This window comes from Podarcis gaigeae (assembly GCF_964106915.1).
Source record: "Podarcis gaigeae genome assembly, chromosome: 15".
NCBI lineage: Eukaryota > Metazoa > Chordata > Lepidosauria > Squamata > Lacertidae > Podarcis > Podarcis gaigeae.
The window spans coordinates 40736137-40751862 of record NC_139692.1 but is presented as its reverse complement, the minus strand read 5'-3'; the positions used below and the strand labels follow the sequence as shown (position 1 = coordinate 40751862).

At 40.5% G+C, this 15726-nt stretch overlaps 1 protein-coding gene across 12 annotated transcripts in view; it reads left to right on the top strand.

Annotated features, from left to right (window-relative positions):
- The window catches only part of BRIP1 (BRCA1 interacting DNA helicase 1), a 222354-nt gene that overhangs the window by 98449 nt on the left and 108179 nt on the right, over positions 1–15726 (top strand). For all 12 annotated transcript variants that reach the window (XR_014558454.1, XR_014558455.1, XR_014558456.1 and 9 more), the window contains exons 17-19: positions 901–1013; positions 6737–6819; positions 11028–11351. Coding sequence is in view for 6 of the 12 variants with exons in the window: in XM_083715016.1 (XP_083571142.1) it covers positions 901–1013; positions 6737–6819; positions 11028–11351 (520 nt within the window). In the remaining 6 variants the exon portion in view is untranslated. The remainder of the gene's footprint in view (positions 1–900; positions 1014–6736; positions 6820–11027; positions 11352–15726) is intronic.

Sequence of the window (15726 nt, the reverse complement as noted above, 5' to 3'; positions counted from 1 at the left end):
AAGGTTAATATAGAACAAAAGAGCAGTGAAATTAACCTTCCTTTGTGTAGCTTTATGCCTTTCGTTTTTCAAACTAAACCTGTTGTTGAGCTTGAATAGCAGGCCTGGGCTTTTCCATCCTGACCCAAGTGCCTTCCCTGCCTTTGGAAAAGGAGGGCAAGGAGCTTGGCTTGGCTTGGCTTGCTGGTACTCAATATTCCACTTTCTGAAAAATTCCATCTCGTGTCTGAGCAGATAGATGTGTGAGGAGGAGTTCTAACTATTTTTTAGCCTGTGCTTCACAAGAGAGGGGAGGTAGAATTGTACCCCCACCTAGCCACAGGAAGTACCTGTCCTGTTTCCAGGGCTACCAGAGGTCCACAGACTGGATGTAATGGATGTCTTAGAATCATAGTTTGCCCTAACTGCCCTTTAGATCCAAATCATAATTTGTATTTCAGCTGTTCAGTGCAAAGCGTGGTTTATGCAGTTTCCCACTTTGCTGAGAATCCTCAAAGTCATAGCAAAGTGAGGAGACATGTGCACTCAGGGGGGAAAGTGGAGTGAAAGAAAAGAAAAGTGATATCAACTATTTTACCAACATGTACAATGTTAACAGACTGAGAACCATAAGAAGCATTTTAAAATATTTTTGTAACTGGTTTTCCCAGACTTGCATCCATAAACAAAGTTAAGTATAGACGCCAGCTCGGAAAGTTCTTTCAGAGTTATAAAATTAATATATAGATATCTGCTGGTTACCTGAATTCGTTTTATTTATCATTTTGTCCACAATAATAGAGCAGTTTGGCAGCTGAAAAAGCCATTCTCTTGTTTTGATAATTACTTGATAAGGCAAATTAACAGTTGTACTACTTGAAATTTATGCAGGAATTTTAAAATATATTGTAATTTCTCCAGGTTGAGCTTAAGAGGAAGTACAATGACCTACATTCCAAAGACAGAGGACTTCTACCAGGCAGCCAGTGGTATGAAATCCAGGCCTTCAGAGCTCTCAACCAAGCATTGGGCAGGTGAGTAGAATTAGATTATTCCTGTATAGATCCATATATATTTGGGGCTTTATCTATTTTTGCTTTGTTTTGTTTGCAAAATTGCAATTAATCGAAAACAAAACCAATAGAGACACAAACAGGTGAACAAGAATCATAATCAGAGATGAGAAGGGTGTGGCAGGGGCAGGAGTTGCCCCCACGTCCTGACCTGGAGACGCTGGCAATTGAACCTGGAACTTTGTGCATCCAAAGTGGGTGCTCTGCCATTGAGTCACAGCCCTTCTTCCAACCCTCCAACAAAGTAGAGAGGTGCCCCAAAACATTGGAGGGAAAAAAATCCCACTTATAGCTGAACCCGGTAGCTCCCTCACTTTGCTGTAAGTGATTCTGAACTATAATCTGCAGTCTTGTAAACATTTGTGACCTGCATTCTCTGTGGACTAAACATCTTGTACACCAGTTCAGCTAAAGCTGAAGTGATGTTTTGTAGAATCGAGTAACAAGGCATTTTGCAAAGCAGTACTGGAGATTTCTGGCTGTAGCCTGCACCTTCCTCGCTTTCAAGCTATGCCACTTGTATTGTAAAGTTTTCTTTATATGTCATTTCATATTTTTTTTTTTATATTTCCTTCGTGGTTGTGTAATTTTTTTTTTTATAATAATTTTATTAAGGTTTTCCAAATTAAAACAAATTAAAACAAATTAAATCCAATTTATAAACTTTTTGCCAATAACCAGGACTTCCCCTCCCTACCCCCTCTTGTGTTCCAAATCTTCCAGATAAGCAATTAAATTCAACAAGTTCTTATCCCCAAATTACACTCATCATCAGTAACCCAATTTATCCAAATTCCCATCCCCTAAGATCGATCTATTCCCTTCCACGAGTTCCCCCCTTTCAAACATAGTACAGATGGAAATAAAATAAATATGAGTAGTGATTTTACAACCTTTGGATTCCAACTTTCCCTCCCCTCTTTCCCCTTTGCGTTTCACCTATCCCTCTACTTCTAATATCTTCCTGAAGTTCCCACATTACACTATGTCCCTCAGGTTCTTTGCCAGTCTTTAATTACGAGTGTCCAATCATAGAAGGAGTCTATCAAAAAAGGGGCCCATTTCTTCTATCCAGGTTTTTATATCCAGGAGTAAAAACTCCAATTTTGTTTCCATAAGCTTGTCAAACCTGGATATCCCAAATGTTCCCTCTCCCAGTTCTGTCCAGTTCTTGTTGTTTCCTTGTTCTTGTCAATCATTCTCCTCCTTTTTGTTTCTCTGTTCTCCCACAGAAATGTTCTTTTTCCAAAAGTTTCTAGTGTCTCTGCAGAGGCTTGTTATTCAAGAGCAAAGCATTGCATCATGTTCCTTTCATTTTCCAACAAATAGTTCCATTGTTTCCTGTAGTGTATAGACCTCTGTAGACAAAATAATGTTCCATTCCTGCAGTTTCCCAGGAGATTAAAAGTTCCATTCAACTGTTCAAGTTTCCTGTCAAAAACACATGCAATATCCCTCAGCTCCTCTAGATGGATTACAGTAGCAAAGTTCCCTTCCAGAATCACATCCACCAGTCCAAGTAGCTTGTTAGCCCATATTTGAAACAGTTTATGTTCAATTTATAACAAATGTAACCGGCAAAGTCCTCATAACAAAGTCTCTATTTTAATCTTCCTTTTTGACAGCTCTTTGACAGCTGTCAAAACCTCCATTACTTTTCTCCAGGCAGTTTCACGAATCGCTCCAGGGATTCCGGGGGGGGGGGGTTGCTTTTTTTAAAACAATTCCACTTTTCTCCTCCAGCTCAATCTTATAATTTTCCCTCGCGAAGTTGCTAATTCAGCGAAATAAGGTTACACTCGATCTTAGTTGTCCAGTCCTTTGTTTTGGCTCTTCTACAATTTAGGGGTGGGCTGACTTCCTTTTTTCCGCCTCCCCCGTTCGCTCCAAATTTTAAAAATTTATCCCTTTTTTTTTAATCCATATTCCAATTACTCACGGGTTCTTCTTTAGATCCAAATTTTCAATAGAAGAAGTCAGCGCTCTCCGCCGGATGGCATGCGGCTGCGCTCGGCAGGGATGGCAGAGAACTCAAAGCACCACACTTCTCCCCGGCACCCGATCCGTAGCCTTTAAAAAGGCTCCTTCACGAGTCGGGAGAGCGCTAACGGTGCCAGCCGAGTCTCCATGTCCACGGCCTCCTCTGGCCGTGGTTTTTAAGGGTCCCCGCATCGCCGGTGCGGTAGGACCCATCCCCTGCCAAGCAGGCTCCCTCCGGAGCTCGGAGGGAGTCCGCCATTCGGCGATGGCGCCGACCCGGAAGTCCTCTTTATATGTCATTTCATTGTCTTACTCACTAGGCTTGCCAAACCTGGTGTTGTTTGTTCTAAAAATCAGGCATGCACATCTAGCAGAGCATTTGCTTCTTTGGGAAATATGAATATTCATCCGATCCTTTCAAAAAAAAAGTATCTTGGTCTTCTTGGAAACAAAGTACACAGCTTTCGAAAAGCAAAAGAAGCTTCCCTCTTTCTCCTTAGTATTTGCTGAGAAGGTGCCTCTTCAATGCTGTTGTTTTTTCTACAGCAGACTAGTAGGGGAATAAGTGCTTTAAACAAATAAGTGCTTTAAACAAAAAAAATTCTGGTAAAGAAATGGGAACATCAATAATAACTAGCAGCCTCTCATAGCCAGCATTGCTGAGGGATTTTAAGAAACCACAAAATCACTACAGGTTTGAAATCGGTTGTTAAGATTAGTGCAGTTTCAAAAGGTTCAGTGCACCATCCTGTCTTAAAATAGTCATATCAAAATATAGACAAAAACCTGCTCCTTGATCTCAGGAACCATGTGGTTATGACATCTAAAAAGTTGTCCAAATGCATAGCAAACAGACAACTTTCCAAAAATAGAGTAGATATTTATTATCATTATCATCTGGTTAGAGCATGATGCTGATAATAACATGGTCGCAGATTCAATCTCCATATGAGACAGCTGCATATTCCTGCATTGCAGGAGATTAGACTAGATGATCCTTGAGGTCCCTTCCAACCTGGCAGTTCTATCTAGGCTGCCTACAGTATCTAGTGTGTTTCATACACCAGAAGATAGACACAGCTTTTTCCCTTAGGCTTGCACTCTAAAATGTCTGGGGGGGGGCGTAGCTCCGCAATGGAGCATCTGCTTTGTAGGCCGAGGGTCCCAGGTTCATTCCCCAGCACCTCCAATTAACAGAAACAATTATTGGATGATGAGAAGGACCTCTCTCTGCCTGAGACCCTGGAGTCCAATAAAACAGTACTGGGCCAGATGGCAGCTTGCTATGGCCTGAGGGAGATTGGTATGGAAAACCAAAAGGAACATCTTTAAAGGGATTTAAGTCCAGCTGGAGGCAGGGAAGGACCTTTAGCTCAGTAGAAGAACATCTGCTTTGCATGCAGAAGTTCCTTCCCCATCCCTAGAAGAACTGTTATGAATAGGTTTTCACCCATAGGACCATAGTGATGGAGATGGAGCAGTGGAAGGGTCTATCATGGAATGAGATTGCAAGGTACCATAAGCAAGGTAGACCTCATCTACTTGTGACCTAGATTCGCATGTGTCTCTGAGGTGATATAACTCAGAAAAATCCCCTAACTGTAAAAAAAAACAATTTTTTTTAAAAAAACAAGAAAGATCCTATAAATCCACCTGAAATTATAGTGTGGCTGCCAAACTAAACCCTAAGCAAGATTTACAGGTACAAAATACCTGCCCATGTGAAGGACATAGTTATTTCATGGGTTTTTATTTTGTATTCCAACATGCATAAACTGACAAATAAAAGGTGAGCTGGTTTAAGTCTCAGATGTGGCGTTTTCATATTGCTGTGGTAGTATTTGAAGTAACATGAAGTCCATGAAATGTGATCACTTGGGGGGGAGGGAATATGCCAGATGTTGCGCATGGCCAGGTGACAACTCTGCCATGAAATTGCAGCATTGCTTCACTTGAAAGGTGTGGGATATGTCTCCAGTGGGCCCAATACATTTATTTTAACTACACAATTTTGCACTTGGCTTTCGTTTTTCTGGCTATTTCCCCCACACTCCCCTGGTGATGAAGACTTCACTGAAAGCCCACCTGCAGAATTTTCTGGTGGTGAGCTTGTTATAGGCTTTTCATATCAATAAGAAGGGCCAGTCTCTTAAGAGTTGCTTCTGTGCAAGTCCCTGGGCAGTAGGGAGTTGCACAAGGAGCAACTGGTGGGTTATGTTTCTAGAAACTCGTAAGAAGAGGCCTATCAGATAAGACCAAAGGCCCATTTAGCCCAGTATTGTGTTCTCACAGTGGCCAGCCAGATGCCAATGGGAAGTTCATGAGAAGGACATGAGTGCACTATCCCTACTTGTGATTCCCAGTGACAACTATTCAGAGGAATATTGCCTCTTGTTACCCTTAGCCTTATTTTGTCTTCATTCCCCTTTAAAGCCATCAATATTGGTGCCCATCACAATATTTTGAGGTAGTGAGGGCCATCAGCGTGGATATGTTGCTGTGAGATTCCTGGTGGATTGTGCCTAGTGACATTTTTTTTTAAAAAAATTAGTCCTTAAGGTGCAATTGCAATTAGTTCTCAAGGTGCCACAGGACTGTGTTGTTATTACTGATGCCATTGTCCAGCAAGCTTAGTGGCAGAAAAATGGTTACATCCGTGATCAAAGTACAGGTGGTTAGATATGAAATAAACATGCCTCTCTTTTATTTTTGTTATTATTAATATTATTCATTTCATTTCTATACCGCTTTACATTTATATTTTTAAGAAAACATCTCAAAGCGGTTTACAACACATGATTATTATTTTTTTAAAAAAAACAATCCAGAATAAAATATTACTGAAGAAAGTCTATTATGGTTATGGTTATAATTTTATTTGTACTGTGCCCATCTGACTGGGTTGCCCCAGTCACTCTGGGCAGCTTCCAAAAAAATCTAAAACACTGTGAGACATCAGACTTTAAAAACTTCCCTATACATTCAAAGCAATAATTAACAGGAAACTAAAATATTATTTTTAAGATCTCAAAATGAAACATTGCAAAGGAGGTCAACTACAGAATACACATTTAATGGAGCAAAGTTAACAAAAAAAAATATCTTAAACATTTCAAAAGAAAACATTACTAAAGGAAGTCAAATATGTAAAATTCACATTTAGAACAGCATAATTAACAAGAGAATAAAATATTGTCATAAACATAGAACATTGCTGCTGCTTTTGCTGCCAGTCCTGCCAATGGTTGTTCATGGCAGGTGGAAGCTGTGGAAGCTCAGGCTCAATGAACTGGGTCTGCACTAAGAAACAGCCAAGATGGCCTCTTCAGCAGCCTCAGCTTCTGTAGCTGCAGTCAGTCAGGGCTACGCCTTCCCAGGCCAGGTTGAAGAAGGTCTGCAAGATAGAGAGCAGGTCCCTCAGTCACTTTTTATTTGTGCTGAAATATTTAGTCTCTCCAATTAACCCACTACAATCATTTCCACCTTGGGTGTGAGTACCAGTTTCAGTGGACTCAGAACATTACAGGTTTTAGATATTTAACACCCTGATGATTAGCTGAAGCTTTGTAAGTTTTAGTGATATCTGAAACAGTTCTATCAGGTAAATATCATGAACATTCTTATATTCCCACTTTCCCCATTTTAAAAAAAAAACCCAATAAGAGTCATCATGTATTGTTTTCTCACCTGTTACTCTGTTTTAGGTGTATTCGCCACAGGAGTGATTGGGGAGCGCTTATTTTAGTTGATGATCGCTTCAGAAGGAACCCAAATAAATACATAGCTGGTAAGACACATGAACACCCTGGAGATGTTGGTTAGTGACACTTGGCTTATATACTATATATATCAAGGCCATGGCTTTGGATCATGTTGCTGCTGTGCTGGTTGATTTAAAACAGAGAGAGCCAGTGTGATGCCCTCTATACATTGTTGGGCTCTACTCCCATCAGTCAACATGCCCTGTTGTCAGGGATTAGAGGAGTCGTAGTACACCAGCATCTGGAGGACATCATGTTGGCTACCCCAGATTCTAAGGTTACGCTGAGGGCTTCTGCATGCTAGCAAGGCATGTGCTCAGCCACTGAGCTATGGTTCTTCCCCTCGTGGCAGTGGCTGTTCAATATCTCAAGCAGAGGTCTTCCCCATCTTTTGCTACTTGACCCTTCCCCCTGAAGATTCTAGACCAGGCTTCCTCAACCTCGGCCCGCCAGATGTTTTGAGACTACAATTCCCATCATCCCTGGCCACTGGTCCTGCTAGCTAGGGATCATGGGGGTTGTAGGCCAAAAACATCTGGAGGGCCGAGGTTGAGGAAGCCTGTTGTAGACATTGAGCCTTGGGCCTTCTGCATGCAAAACATGCCCTTTCCCACAGAGCTATGATGCTTCTATATCTAGGGTTGTCTCCAAGTAAGAGTAGATCCTATTATCTTAATGGGTCTACTCTGATTGGAACCAGACCCCTTTCCTATGCATGTATCTAAAGCAAGCAAAGGTAATTCTAAATATTAAATTTTAGGGCATCATCTCCTGTGATTTTTCTATAAACATATCACTTTCCTATACCTATGTTACTTTGGGGCAGGTGATAATATTTTATTTATTGTAAAATAAAAAGCCTTCAAGACAGAACTTCTTTGTTGGGTTGTAAGTATTTTGCACCATCACATATGAACAATGCACCTATGCTTTGCTATGGTAAATTGATGTGTGTGAAGTGGCCCTTGATCGTGGTGCAAATTGCTGTCAACTCGCTTGGGCAAGAAGTTAATGGAGGGTACATGGTTTTTCTGTAAAGCAGCAGCACTGCATCTCCTCCTCTCCCCAGTAACTTCTGGTCTCTTCCATATTTCTGCCACGTCAACAGCTCACTTAAGAGCTTTCCTACTGGACTTCATTGGATGCCCTCTGCCGGGGTGCTGAAACCCAGAACGTGACAACTTCATGTCAGGAGTTAGATGTGATCAGTTGCTAGAAGTTAGTAAGGAGAGGCAGAGACATGGGACTGCTCTCTTCAACAGCAGCCACACATCCTCCGTCATGTCTAGTTCTGGCATTTGAAAACATCTTCCTAGGCCATATGAATCACTGTGACATTTGGAAACATCAAGCATTTTCATATCTCTCCCTCTAATAATGAGCTCGAGTGGTGAGTGCTGACTGAAATGGAGCCGGAGCGAGGAGGTGTCAGCATCTTATGGAGAGTTCTGAAATTTGCAGAAGTACGAAAACTAACACACATAGCCCAATGAGGAACAAGCATGTGCATTAGACATGCAAAGTCAAGTGTCCATTGAGGAACGATGGAATGTCCTGCTTCAGCCCTTTGCAACTTATAATTTATTAGCAGACATCATGCCTAGCTGGCTGGAACCCTGAACAGGAACACTCCAGTTTGGGTTGATGATACAGTGCTGCAAAGTTTCATTGCAATTCCCTCTTGTTTTAGTCCATTGTGCATTGCAGTCTGTTACCTAGTTTGTTGCTGTGTGAATTTCTAATTAAAGTAGCTGAATAAATGCTGGGTGGGTGGGTGGGAATGTGTTCTGGCCTCCAGCTTTGCTGCTGCAGATACAAAATCTCACAGTTAAAAATGCAGTGAGAGGTAAATAAAATATGGATCTCATGAAATCCTTATGACTGATAACACTGACATTGTACCAAAGCAATCAACCACCCCAGATAAATTCATTGCCCAGTATAAATTAGTAATCTGAGGAGCGTATTCATAATCATTCAGCCTTATTAGCTATTAAAATATATATAAGGTGGGGGCATCAGAATGTCTTCTCTGTTTTAATTTTGCATCTCCTTGTTTTGACCGAGTGAGGTTAGTTCTTAATCTACTTCGCTTTGAAGTGTAGAATAGCTATGCTGAAATATCCCAGTGTGTCAGTTTTTCAATAAAAGCTAGACATTTTGGTGCCTCAACAACATCCAAAGGGCCACACGTTGGGGAAGGTTATTGTAAATGATTTGGAGTTGGCGTCCAACAACATGGAAAAGGCCACCTTTTAGGGAAGGCTATTGTAAGTGAGTTGGCAAACATTTTCTTGAAAAAAAAGTCAACAAAAAGGGGAAGGAATGTTTCAGTACTCTTGGAAATGCTTTTAAGTAGCTGCAAACATCACCAGCTCGGATACAGGCAGCCCTGTTACCAGCAAACGTTTGGTAATCATGACAGATAAATTGGTCCACTAGTACACACTAAGTAGAAGAAACTGCTTTAAATATTAGAAATAGAGATGGCACCTATTTTTCCCTTTGATGATTCTAAGCAATTTCAGCGAAGGGAGGAGATGAAGCAAATACTGCCCTTGTCTTGACAGTAGATGGTGCTCAGATTCTATCGTACGAAGGGTCTTTCCCTTGTCTCAGAAAAGGCAGCAAGATGGGAGGATATCATTGCCTCACATGAAAGTCTTTCTCGGTAATTTTAGAAGCAGTAATCATGGCAGGATTTTCAAGAAGTTGGGGGCTGGACTACTGATTCTCAGTAGCACATTTCTCGTTGAAACAAAGCAATTTGCCAGAAAATGCAATGGGTGCTTATGAATTAAATATATCCAAAGATAGAATGATTATTATACCCATAGTATAATAGAATCCAAAAATATAATTGACTTCGAAAGATTCCACTTGTTCAGTCTTTATCAGAACACATGCACTGAAACTGCTTTTAAAATGATCAAACAAAATGTTTGGTTTTTTTTGGGGGGGGGATAAAAAGATAGCAACAAAGAAATCCCTTTCCTTCAAAGCATAAAGCCACCAGCATTTCTTTCCTTCTTAAATAGTTTCATAAATTTTATTTTCAGTTTTTAAGAATTTGCAGATACAAATCTTACAATGTCATATTTCCAATACAGATACAAATCAGACTCCCTCCCCCTTTTGTGGTTTCTTCTCTTATTTAAAATTTTAACTTTACTCCATTTTTAAATTATTCTACAATTAATCTTAATAATACTTTTAACTGCTTGTCTTAAGTTAACCCTACCAATGCACTTAGTTTCATACCATGATTTTTCAAATATTCCACAAATATTCCCCACTCCTTAATATATTTTTTCCCCTCTTGGTTTCTTAACACACCCGTTAATTTTGCCATTTCAGCATAATCTGATTCTCTGTGTTGGTTGCATTCAATTAAGTTCTACTCAGAGCAGACCCATTTAAATTAATGGACATAATTTCAATAGGTTTACTCTGTGAGTAGAGCACTGGATGCAACTCTGTGTGCACACAACATTATTTTAATGCTCAGTTTTCATGTTGTGGGTTGCTCTCCATAATATTTTCATTGTGATAATCTATTAACATTCTTATTATCATATAGTGTGGCTTTCTAAAACTCTGTTTGGCAACTCATTTTTAACAGGGACAAACACTTAGACTTGAGCAAGGGCTAAAGGGCCATCGACATTTGCTCCACCCAGTGCCATGGAAGCCAATACCAGAGGCAAATGGCTCTTTAACCTCCTTTTCCCTATTTTTATGGGAAAGTTAGACTTGGGTACATCCCTCCCCTGTATGCATCCTTGTCGCTTACTCCCATGTGTCTTGCCTTGTGTAGGAGAAGGCACAGCTGAATTGTGTAATGGCAGAATAATAGTAGTAGTAGTAGTAGTAGTAGTAGTAGTAGTAGTGTAATGGAATAATAATAATAATAGTTGTTGTTGTTGTTGTTGTAGTTGTACCCTGCCCATCTGACTCTGTTGCCCCTAAGCAGCCAGTTTCCCTTTTCTATTCTAATATACCATGTCATGGCCAGCAGCATCAGTAAATCAGGTTGTAACTCTTCATTGCCATTACAAAATCAGACCAAATAATTCAAATCTTTGAATTCAAATAATTCAAAGTTGTGTGCCTAGTGCAAGAATAAACTACAGCAACACAGTTTTTATAAGGTTTTAAGCATGTACAACTTTGATGACATGACTTCCCTGTCTTGCTATATAGTAATAATAAAATAAAATCGTTCTTTCCCAAGGATTGTCAAAATGGATTCGTCAGCTAGTCCAGCACCATGAAAACTTCGATTGTGCCCTTGGTTCTTTGGATGCGTTTGCTAAAACAAACCAGAAGAGCACAGATTCTTCGACTCAGGGTAACGACAGATCTGCGCTCAAGTCTTCAAGCTCAAAAGATCTGTCATCAAGTTCTTTCCTGGAGGCAACTCTTCATCTATCACCAGGTGTTACTGTTGAAAGAGAAGTGCATGATTTAACCCTAGAAACACTTTCTGCTGCAGACGTCATTGCAATTAATCCAGCGACATCCAGTCAGTCATGTAACATATCTGCAAATCAACAAAGTAGGTTTTACTGGGGTTTTTTTTTTTACCTTTTAAGTAGCTTCCTGAAATACTTATGGGAAATTTGTTAAAGTTGACTTCATCTTTTTTGCTTACGAGTAAGAACCAAAGAACATAAGAAGCTGTGTTATGTTAGGTCAGATTATGTATCCACCTGGCCGAGTGGTATCTGTTAGAGCAGAAGATAGATTGTGGTCTCCTGGTGAACCATTGGCCAGTTTCTGATGGATACGAAGTGTATTCTTGTTACTGAGACTCTTGGTCTGATCCAGCAATGTACTATTAATTAAAAAAGAGAGGAAGCTGTTTATAGCAGTTCAGGCTGGTTGTTATAGGGCCAGGCAATGTATCAATGTATCATCCAAAATCAGTTTGAAATCCACATCATGATAACAGTTTCATAATATTTGGCATGGCTATATAACACAAATTACAATGTGTGCTATGTAAAAAATCGTGATATGAGAAAAAGACGGTCATCATTTCTCATGATTCTTAATACCCCTGCTGCTCTATACCTGGTCAGCAACCTTTTTCAGCCGTGGGCCAGTCCACTGTCCCTCAGACTGTGGTGGGCTGGACTATATTTTGAAAAAAATATATGAACAAATTCCTATGCCCCACAAATAACCCATTTTAAATAAAAGGACACATTTTACTCATGTAAAAACATCCTGATTTCTGGACCATCCACAGGCCAGATTGAGAAGTCAATAGGGTTGTCTACCCCCGCTCTATACTATAAAAGAACAGTTGCAACAATATGTTAAAGGTAAATAAAAATGTATCTGTTTTAGACCCCTAAGTAGTAGCAGATGCCAGGACATTACCGCATTTGCCTCTACATAGTTGCATCCTTATTTCAGACATCGTGATATATCGGTATATTGCCATGCTTAGCTAGTGAGATATCACAGTGTCGAAAAACAGACATCGCTCAGCACTGGTTTTGTTATTATTATTTTCTGCTGTGACTGTTAGTGAGTTTCCAGGATGCCAAGCAGAGAGAGGTCTTTTCCCCTCACCTGCAACCCCCCCTTAACTTTTATTATTGTTTTTTTTTAATCCTGAGAGCCGCTTGCTATCTCTTACATTCAAAAAGAACCTGGTGGGATACTGCCCCTTCCCATTAGCATTTAGAATCCCATCTCATGGACACCTCCCGATCCTTTTAACTGGAGATGCCAGGGATTGAACCTGGGACGTTTTTCATGCAAAGTGGATTCTTCCCCACTGATGAACAGAGTCTCAAGGTGCATGCTGGAACTTTTTCACATGTAGCAGGGCAGTGAGGCCCTCTTCTTCTCTTTGTAGTGTCTCTTGTCCACTCAAAACTATTCTGGAAAGTTGTCCGGAATTGTTCCCAGTGCAGAGTGAGGAGTCAGAAAGGCAACACACACACACACACATACACACACACATATATTTGTGTCTCTATGCATTTGGCCACACACATTGGGCTCTTTGTTATTGAGTGGAAAGAAGGGATTAAACTCATCTTAACAAAGTGCTATTTGGTTCAGTGGCAGGTTCTTCCCCCACCCTAGTTGTGTATACATTTAACATAGGCTGTTACATTATTTTATGTCAATCAATCCAGTTACTTGAAAACTAGTAACCTACTAATGCTGTAGCACAATTCCAAGGGAAGGAAAGACACACAGTTATGCTGTAGTTTGTTCTGTGAATGTGGAAATACCATGTTAATGTAATGCTAATAGTGTCTATGAAGGGTTTCTGCGCTAGAGGACTTCTAATATCTTCCCTCAAATTTTAAACATTGCAGGGGCTTCTGTGGACATTACTTTCTTCCCAGTCCAGAGCTCTGTATGTGCTTCAGTGCATACCTGAAACTCCCTGGTCCCCAAGGGCTTCTCTATTCACTTTAAGTGGACAGTGATCCCATTCCTTGTAGTAAATGAAGAAGCTCTTGTCTCTCATCTGTATCATTGTCCTTGCGCTCCCAGGGGATTACTAGATTGGCATAAATGTGTACAAAAATGACTTCCGGGTCGGCGCCATCGCCGAATGGCGGGCTCCCTCCGAGCTCCGGAGGGAGCCGGCTTGGCAGGGGCTGGGTCCTACCGCACCGGCGATGCGGGGACCCTTAAAAACCACGGCCAGATTGAGGCCGTGGACATGGAGACTCGGCTGGCACCGTTAGCGCCCTCCCGACTCGTGAAGGAGCCTTTTTAAAGGCTACGGATCGGGTGCCGGGGAGAAGCGTGGTGCTTTGAGTTCTCTGCTATCCCTGCCGAGCGCAGCCGCATGCCATCCGGCGGAGAGCGCTGACTTCTTCCATTGAAAATTCGGCTCTAAAGAAGAACCCGTGAGTAATTGGAATATGGACTAAAAAAAAAAGGGGGATAAATTTTTAAAATTCGGAGCGAACGGGGGAGGTGGAAAAAAGGAAGTCAGCCTACCCCTAAATTGTAGAAGAGCCAAAACAAAGGACTGGACAACTAAGATCGAGTGTAACCTTATCTTGCCGAATCAGCAACTTCGCGAGGGAAAATTATAAGATTGAGCTGGAGGAGAAAAGTGGAATTGTTTAAAAAAAAAAAAAAGCAACCCCCCCGGAATCCCTGGAGCGATTCGTGAAACTGCCTGGAGAAAAGTGATGGAGGTTTTGACAGCTGTCAAAGAGCTGTCAAAAAGGAAGATTAAAATAGAGACTTTGTTATAAGGACTTTGCCGGTTATATTTGTTACAAATTGAATACAAACTGTTTTAAATATCGGTCAACAAGCTACTTGGTCTGGTGGATGTGATTCTGGAAGGGAACTTTGTTATTGCAATCCACCTAGAGGAGCCGAGGGACATTGCATGTGTTTTTCACAGGAAATGTGAACAGTTGAATGGAACTTTCAATCTCCTGGGAAACTGCAGGAATGGAACACTATTTTGTCTACAGAGGTCTACACACTACAGGAAACAATGGAACTATTTGTTGGAAAATGAAAGGAACATGATGTAATGCTTTGCTTCAAGAATAACAAACCTCTGCAGAGACACTAGAAACTTTTGGAAAAAGAACATTTCTGTGGGAGAACAGAGAAATAAAAAGGAGGAGAATGATTGATAAGAACAAGGAAACAACAAGAACTGGACAGAACTGGGGGAACATTTGGGATATTCAGGTTTGACAAGCTTATGGATACAAAATTGGAGTTTTTACTCCTGGATATAAAAACCTGGATAGAAGAAATGGGCCCTTATTTGATAGACTCCTTCTACGATTGGACATCCGTAATTAAAGACTGGCAAAGAACCTGAGGGACATAGTGTAATGTGGGAACTCCAGGAAGATATTAGAAGTGGAGGGATAGGTGAAACGCAAAGGGGAAAGAGGGGAGGGAAAATTGGAATCCAAAGGCTGTAAAATTACTATTTATATTTATCTTATTTCCATCTGTACTATGTTTGAAAGGGGGAAACTCGTTGAAGGGTATAGATCGATCTTAGGGGATGGGAATTTGGATAAATTGGGTTATTGATGAAGAGTGTAATTTGGGGATAAGAATTTGTTGAATTTAATTGCTTATTTGGAAGATTTGGAACACAAGAGGGGGTAGGGAGGGGAAGTCCTAGTTATTGGCAATAGATTGGATTTAATTTGTTTTGATTTGTTCTAATTTGGAAAACCTTAATAAAAATTATTATAAAAAAAAAAAAAACAAAATTGAAAGGAACTTCTTTCTGGAGGATGATGACGAGATAGGGCCTTTTAATGGGTGGCTCCTGTCTGTAGAATGTTCTACCAAAGAGATTTGCCTGGTGCCTCCTTCAGTGACTCTTTGGCACCAGATGAAAACATTCCTCTTCTTCCAAGCCTTTTAATAATTTTTATCATCTTTTAACACTATAATATTATTTTAGCATCATTCAATTATGTCTTTGTTTCTCTCATGGTGATGTGTTTTTGCTTGTAAGGGTGTCTGTATTTATTTACGCTAGCGTTGAGTTGTTTTTATTGCAGTTTAGTTTTGCTCGGTTTATTACTAGTTGTACTGATTGTATTGGATGTTTTTCACTAGTTTTATTGAATGTTGTCTAGAGGCTTTGGCACAAGGTGACTAAATACATAAATAAGATGTCAGTTAGACAGACAAGACCAGGTGGAGAAAAGATGCTACAACTGAGTAATAGGGTAATGAGCCTGAAGCTAAATGAAGCGTAACAGCTAGTTGAGAACATGTGCCTCTCCTTTTCCACAAAGAGTTTAATCTAGTTTATTGGTTTTGAAACGGAGGGAAAACTGGTCAGAGATTCCTTAGTAATAAAATGAGTAATGGCAGGCAAGATTTCCTGAAAGGAAGCCTTCCCTTGCAATGAGCAGTCATAGTAGGAGTATAGGATGTTGTTTGGTGCACAC